Genomic DNA, 8,523 nt, shown 5'->3' with positions numbered 1-8,523 from the left:
GCTTTCATTACAAAACTCCATGCTGATGTTTTCACCATCTTCAATCGCCAGTAACTATAAGATGTCTTGAGTTTTCAATAAAAACAAAATTCCAGTAACAGTTTCCAAGAATAAAACCGTATCAACCAGTTCTGCTTGTGTTTGGAACATTTTCGCAACGCTGATTAAAAAGCAATCATACACTGCCGACACTGTACTGTTAATTATTATTATTATACCATTATTATTATTATTAAGGTCAATCAAAAATTTTGTTTTTTTCGATAAAGTAGGTACCTAAAATAATTGTGTGATTGTGGAAGAGGTCTTAACCTGTCCCCCAATCCAAAGATTAGCCGCCTGCGCAATTTAGTATCTTTTAATAAAAATTCCGAAAAACTGTCAAATGTTGACGAAAAAAGGACAGCGAAACCGTTAAAGTTAGGGGTATAACATGTTACATAAAAAAATTAGTACTTTTCAGGTACTCTCCAAATCAGTAATAAAATATGGGTTGTTCTAATTTAAAAAATGCAAGTTTGATACGGAATACAGCGCGCTCCTGGTGATAAAAAATATTTTACAAACATGCCGGAAATAATTGTGTACAATTTTACTCTTAACTTTTTTCGGTATTTTTTATGGTAAATAAGTTATGATCCGAGGGATCTTAGGTGCTACACCCTGTATAGTTACGATGCAAAACTTTACCAACTTTATACCTACCCATACATGGGTGCGGAAAAGTACTAGTAATAGTAACATCATTGAATAATAAAATTCAATGGTAACATGCATCGTCACTGTTTGAGGACACCCTCGGCTACGGCTACGGGTCTGCCGTTTGCGTCTGATACCTTCCGGTTTTTATTTCCGATCACCAAAAGCTAGCTACGGTCCTGTCAATTTATAAATATGAGTAATCATAGCAAATCGCTCAAATCCGTTAAAAGTTATGCGACTATAGCCTTTATTTACAACATGCTTAAGGAATAATGAATTTGAAAAACTTCTAGACGTAAATTTGTGAAGGACAAGCCGAGCAACAAAGACGTCAATACTCAAATTCGTGTAACCGAGAGAGATAATACTTTTTGACATTTTGGGATTATGATTGGCCAGATTGGCATTTATTTACAAAGTATTAGGGATGGTGTCACAGATTTTTTTGTATATTATTTTACATTTTCTTATTATTTATTAAAAGTACGCGACTACTATAAATTAATTGTTTAATTTGTTTTGTTCAAAAATATTCAAATAATTGTGCCGTTTATTATCAGCTGTTTATTAGTCCAAGAGTGTTTATTGTTAATCATGAATCTGTCACAAGATGCCCAAGATATCTTAAACAGTATGAGAGTTATTAAAGAAAATTTAGATGCATGCAGCAATAGGTCACCTCGTCTTCCACTAGATAAATTGAACAGTAGCATGGCCGCAGAATTAATAGACGTTAGCAATATCAATTTTGAAGATGACGAAACTTGGTATACGATCTAATAGATCTATTTCTTTTTTCTAAATGAGCGAATTTCTAGGTTATATGCATCACCTGTAAGAGATTCCAATGTAAAAGACTTAAAAACATGGTTGTATCAAGATACGACGCATTTAAAAGACTACAATTTCTACAATAATCATCTGAATTTAACCCGTGAGTTGGCAGAATTAGACACCAAGAAAATGATAGACTCGCGCACATTTACCCGACCTAAAAAAAGATTTGTTCGTCCTAGCATCGAGACGTACAACGATGGCTACTTTGGAATGGCCAAACTTGAGACTGACAGTGTCGTTGAGAAAAGCGAATCGAACAGAACTTTGCAATTAGACGATGCTCAAGATGTTACTGTTTGTGGCGAGGTTTCGTCAGAGCAAACTCCTTTAAAATTCGACTTATCTCAACCTATAAACACGAATATTTTTGATAAAATAGTTTTAACATCGTCCGATGTTGATTCTTTCCAAAATATGTCGCCTCCTAGTTTGATAAACTCGATGTGCTCGTCCACGTTTACGAATCTCATGGAGAATAGCATGATAAAGAACGATCCGCTTTTAAGAGAAATTAGTGTGGAGGATTACACGGAGGCGATGCTGCAAGATTACGATCCTCCAGTATTCAGATCGATTACAGATAGCTGTAGTAGTATTAACTTAGATAATCCCGATAGTTTTATAAAGCAACATTCTGGAGGGACTTTAAACGGCATTTACAAGAAGAGTGTTGTGGGCAGTAGAGAGTTTTCGCTCAATGAAACATTTGCTGCCGGCGATAAGTCTGATAATTCTACACTAGGTGATACATACGTAAAGGAATCGTCCAGTGATATTAGCTCAATTGATGTGTGTAATAATGGTAAGCTGCCTTGTATTTAAACGGTGTTTAATGGTCTCTTTATAGCTAGCGTTATACATAATTTAAATGGCACATATCGAAAAAGTCCCCATTCAAAGGCGAACGAAACGTACGAAAAGTTACCCCTATGTCGAAGCAATGATAATCTAAACTCCACTGTAACGTATACAAATGATTCTAACAGATTTACGAGCCCTCGGCGAAGAAGTTACATCATTGAGAAGCATAGTGACCTTGTCTCGAGCCAAGGAATTGAAAAGAAGCGGAATTCTTTTGGGCATTCAGTTGGTTCATCAGACAGTCTTGATTATTTAAGCAGTTTATCGAGTAGTAGTAGAGATTCAAATAAAATGTTGAACATGGCTGAGGTGGATGCTATAGTGCTTCAACAAGAACAGAGTAAGTATTTTAGTGTAAGCCTACCTAAAGGCACACTGATCCAAAACTGAAAATTATAACTTGTATACAGGGTGGTGACTTGCGTTACGCAAGTTGCGTAACGCATCTAAGGGATTTACAGATTATTGAAAAAGATGCGGGTTTTATTTTTCCAATTTTCCCTCTTTATTATGCAAAAAAATTGAAAACTAATACGGTTGATTGGCGTAAAAAAATTTTTTCTACAAAAAACCTTAATACATTTTTGCTCTAAAATAATTTAGGGAGCCAATAATCGCATGTTAGGAATTTTACATTGAAATCCCTATAATGCGTTACGCAAGTCACCACCCTGTATATTGTCTAGAAAAATTTCATATGGAGACAAAATCTATTTAAGAGTGTATGGTGTCATGGAGAGTAATTATACCAAACGTGATTGATATTATATCTACACACATATCATACCTTAAGTAATGCCGAGGTTATATTCAGTGGCGACTGGTTCTAAAGAAACACAAGAAGTACATATAACCCTTGTTTCTAACACCAATTTTTTAACTTTTTGCGTACTAATGGTACAATGTTAATTTTTCAATGTCCGATTATTCACTTCCCAGACAAAGCCTAGTTATCTAGTTTTTTTTGTAGAGAACATGATTTGGCATCTGTTTATACCTTACAGAAGGAAAGAGGGTGGAGTGATAAACGATGGTCGTAAAGTGGACCAATAATTTGATTGCCCACCAATAACATGACTGCTGAAAAATGTTAACAGCTGGCTGAGTAAACAAGATCTAAAGCTTTGATTATATACGGCTGGATAGCGCATTCACTTAAGGTGTATGTTTCTGGTTTATTAACGCATGACATGCGCAATTCAATTTGGTACCAAACTTCTCTTATCTCATTTCTTTTCACTGAAAAATTATAGCTATCTGCATTGCACAAATTGGAACACGGGTTGTACTCTTCTATCATTACGAATGCGCTATCCAGTAGTATATAATCAAAGATTCTCCTCTCTTTCCTTGTCTATGATGTAAAATTGTAAACAAACTATTTTCCCTCCAAGAATATGGCCGCCACACGAAAATGTGCTTCAACACGCAGCATTGCCTTTGATAGGATAGTATCAGTCCCCTCTTCCGTAGTCTAAATCTCTAAGGTCTATACCATTGATTTCCATTTTCAGAATTCTGAAACTTAAAAAATTGGAAAACTAGAAAGTGGTCCTTTTACGAACAAGAAAAGTAGATACAAAAATGAAATTTAATTCATTTCCACAAATGACGTTACGTACAAAAAAAGAAAAGGTAATTACAAAAAAAAGTAAAATATATAACGGTTTGCTGCTAAACAGTGGTCTAAATGGCCGTTTGCACCGACAAATTTAAGTGGAGCTTAGCTTAAGCGTAGCTTAAAATCCATGGCAACCATTGTCTCAATAATTGTTGCCATGGATTTTAAGCTACACTTAAGCTAAGCTCCACTTAAATTTGTTGGTGCAAACGGCCATAAGCCCTAGATGGTCGTTAAACTGTTGTCTACCATTTGCAATAATAAAATATCACACTTGATTTAAATTTTTTGGTTATCTGCAAGATAAATGTTGGATTTTGAATGTCTCCAATTTCTCTAATTTAAAAAATTAATTCGTAATGATGTTTCTACACTCCTACAGGTAGGTCATTATTGCTAAACCTTTTTCGCGTTAAATCCAGAATTTTTAGCTTCCTAGCATGTGCTAGGTAGCTATTGCGATAGCCGTTTTTTGAACATTTCAAAATTTCATCAAATGTCGACGTTTTAGACCATTTTAAGCAACTTTTAAAGAATAAAATTTTTTCCCGTCTGTATGTACGTACGTACGTACGTTTGTTGGCAATTTTCTGAGAAAACGGCTCGACGGATTTTGTTGAAATTTTGTATATACATACATATGTTTTAGGCATACCGAACAGAAAAATAACGGGCCGGATTTTTGAAAAGAAATTTTGGAGCGCCGTAACGGCATCGAACTTTTTTTTTCAAATAGCAACCTAAAATTTTTATTCTATTATTTGGAAGACCTTATTTTCCTGTGTACAACCTACAAAAAATTGGGCCGGGTTATATTATCAAAAAACGGAGAAAAAAATTGTCAAAGTCAAAAAATTGTGTTGCATATGTGCAAAACGCAACGATCTTGTTTCTGAAGCAATTTAAACGAAATTTCTATGGTAAGTCCCTTTAATAAAAGCAAACAAAATTCATGCGCAAAAAATCGAGTTGCGCATGTGCAACATCCAACTTTCTTATTTATGGAGCAATTTTAACGAAATTTGGATGGTAGGTCCCTCTAATAAAAGCAAACAAAATGCATGCGTAAAAAAACATGTTGGCAATTTTTGGTTTCAGCTAGAAAGCTATTCTGTCAAGAATTTGACACCTGGTTACTAATTAATAATCAAACATTCGTACGTGCGCGACCTTCTAATACGCAACTTAAAACCTTATTTTATTTTAATGTAATCGCCTTGCGTCTACAATATCCTGTGGTACTCCCTCCAGCCAGCAGGTGACGTGTTGACGGTCAATGACAGTTAGGCTCTGATTATAGGCCTAGTTCTAAAAATAGTCAGTGCCTTATTGTCTTGCTACAGGGCATGGATCGCGCTTCAAGGTTTCCATTTAATCTGACTATACAAAAATCCCCAATTCCCTCGGATTGTCGAAACCAGTCTGTACCACGAATTTCACAAAAAAAATTAGTACCTAAGAGTATTAGATTTAGGAAAGAAGAGATTGAAAACAAAATTTCTTAAAATTTATGCAAGGTATTAAATAACAAACACAAAAGAAAGCACTAGGCGCAGATTACTAGAAATTAAAAAAATATTAGTGTTTCAGTTTATTTATTTTTTTCACCTTTAATTGTCACAATTTTTTAATCATTTTTATTTTTTGTGTACTCTTTCTACAATTTTAATTTTACAATAAACTTTTAAATGTTTGTGGTACGCTCTGCAATAAACTTGCAACAATATTGTTTTTATTGCTAATATTTAATAAACATTTAAAAAATAAAATGATAAATGCACTTCATACACACTTAGCATTTGGTCTTTATTAATTTAATTGTTTAAAATTGTGAAGTAATAATAATTCTTGATCATTAAGATTAATTTCTGAAGGTCCAAATTGGACACATTCTTATGGAAACGCCCTTTACTTTAATATATAGAAAAAAATGGACCTAATAATAATAATAATAATGTATTGCATGTGATCAAAGTAATTGACATAGAAATGATCACGTGAATAATTGATGTGGAACACATATACATACAAATTACAAAAGAAGCAATATAACAATAAATTATATAATATACATGTCTGTTACATACTTTATAGAAAACAAGAAAATTGTGACTACTTCCGAAGATTTGCCAGAAAAACCAAAATTTGCTATTTTCGTTTTTATTTTTTCTGATGTTATTTGAACCGATACAAAATAATAAAATCATTTCCTCATTGTCCCTTTTTGAACTCTACAAGACACCATTTTGTGATTTCAATAGGTACACCGTTTCGTTTCGTAGGAATCATCATCGACTTTACTTTTTTCTATATTCCGTAAAAAAGTACACACTGTATTGAGGATCATTTTTTATTAGAAATACAACGATGTACGACATATACAAACAATGAATTATCACACTTCCTGATTTAAAACATTCAAATCAGGTCCTTCAAAAAGGGGGGCGTCTCTCAAGTTCATGCCGCCCCACGCAGCATGGTGTGCGGTAGCATCACAGCCACAAGAGGGAGCCCATCATTTCAACAGTATTCTATCAACTCGGTCAACTGCCTCGTAGGTGGAGTTGTACGGCAGATAGACCAAGCAGACCACCAAGTCTCCGTACCAGCTTTCAGCTGAAGTTTTGGAGCCACAAGATCCGTGAAACAGAAATCAGCCATTAAATAAGACTTGATTCGTCTTTTGACATCAATGCAAGTTCTAGGGTTCAGTTAGTGGTCCCTCTTATAATAAAGAGACCTCCACCTGGGTTAGACTCCACATCCCTATGATGTTGGTCCATTTGTACTCTCATTTCCAGCTAAATGGCTGAACCCGAATGGAACCAAATTTGGTACACATATTCTTAGACATAAAAAGGCAGAATCGCGCATGCGCAGGTATGCGGATGGTATCTATGCTAGTCACAGCAAATTTTTTGCTATATGATGGGTTATCTGGTTTGTAACATATAATGCCAAAACTCAAAAAAAATTTTCTCTATTTCGAAAATACAAATTATCTATCGCATGATCAAATCAAATCAAATGTTTTAGGTTTGCATGCAATGTCAACACCAAAACCCACAAGCAAAATAATCAGTAAGCTCTGGGAGCATGAGCACAGTATGATGTCGCCCGTTCCTAGGGACAGACTCAACACGTCCGATTCCGAACATTCATCATCCAATGATGAGTACAAAACAGTCAAATCAAACATTTCTGCATCAGACTCCAGTTCAAGCGTAGACGCTCCACATCGAAGATTTGAACTTAAAACTGAACCTCTAAAAATCGAACCAAAAAGTTTAAATGGATTGAAATCCATGAACAAAATTCCCGACACTAAAGGTTCTTATTCAAACCTCAAGACTGTAGGCACAACGTTGAAGGGTTCCTGTGGAAACCTCAAACCTTTGGGAGTATCTGCTAAAGGTGCTTCGTACGCTAGCAATAAAGGATCAACAACGAATCTTAAGACCATGAGTGCTAACCTTAAAGGTTCATACACGCAACTTAAGCCCGTGTTACTAAATCTTCCATGTACAGATGCAAACAACATGTATCAATCGGATTCACGAGGAATGAAAAGGCCAAATATTCCTAATAATTTGGACGTTAATACAAAAACTGCCGAGGTATGTAGAAATCTTGAGGTGTTCAGTTTTACTTTCAATGTCTTTACATTGTAGGTGGCGCCCACATTGCGTGATCAGGTAAAACCGGCCGCCTTTAGTAGTAGTAACGCTAAACCACAGATAAAAGCTAGTGGCTTACCCAGACCAATATCCAGTATTCCTCGCCCTTCAGTTTCTAAAATTCCCGGACCTAAGAGGTAAGTACCTGTCTCTCCCTTTGTATATAATTGTGAAGAGTTCTTGATTTCATTTTGTTTTCAGTCGACCACTTACTTCTCGTCCGCTTAGTCGTCCGATAAGCAGAAATAATTTAGACTACGATTTCTGACCAGCTTTAACATTTATTGAATTATCAAGTGCCTTATCCTATAGTATTTCGCATAATCTGTACTATCCTATCGTATATATATTTTTAACATATCATTGTAATTTTTGTACCATATTTACATTCTTGTGTATTACACGTGTAAAGTCTGTATTTTATATGATACTGTGTGAGAAATTTGGAAATGTTTTTTAGAGAAAAGAAAAACCAGATGCTTATTGAAATATTTAATATATTGCTAGTAAACCCAAGTATATTGCTTTGATTTGATATGGTTACTGCGCGCCTCTACTTTTCAAGGTCACCGCTAAAAGTGAAATGTAAGGATTATTTTAAAAAGACGAATGATTACTTTGTACACAATTTATCCGGGGAGAAATGATGGAATAGTGTAGTGTATTTATTAAATTGAATCTAATGGCTTAAAATGGGGGAGTAAGTAAATGTCTGATGTATGCTCGTGCTTGCCATTGTAAGAATTTTGAGCAAGATCAATATATCTAAAGGATGACACAATACAAAAAAATGTATAGCGTTCCCATAGTGATGTAAATAAATAA

General features: G+C 34.8%; 1 protein-coding gene across 1 annotated transcript; it reads left to right on the top strand.

The window, feature by feature from the left end:
* Positions 1–1,090: 1,090 nt before the first annotated feature.
* On the top strand, positions 1,091–8,214 carry LOC116167576. Its single transcript, XM_031482969.1, has 6 exons — positions 1,091–1,469; positions 1,521–2,341; positions 2,387–2,740; positions 7,058–7,638; positions 7,693–7,835; positions 7,900–8,214. Exons 1-6 carry the CDS (start codon positions 1,297–1,299, stop codon positions 7,964–7,966), a joined length of 2,139 nt encoding a protein of 712 aa, XP_031338829.1. The 5' UTR covers positions 1,091–1,296; the 3' UTR covers positions 7,967–8,214.
* The last annotated feature ends 309 nt before the right edge of the window (positions 8,215–8,523 follow it).

Source organism: Photinus pyralis, unplaced genomic scaffold, assembly GCF_008802855.1.
Source record: "Photinus pyralis isolate 1611_PpyrPB1 unplaced genomic scaffold, Ppyr1.3 Ppyr1.4_LG4, whole genome shotgun sequence".
NCBI classification, from domain to species: Eukaryota; Metazoa; Arthropoda; class Insecta; order Coleoptera; family Lampyridae; genus Photinus; species Photinus pyralis.
The sequence above is the reverse complement of the archived record's forward strand: the minus strand, read 5'-3'. Positions and strand labels throughout refer to the sequence as shown.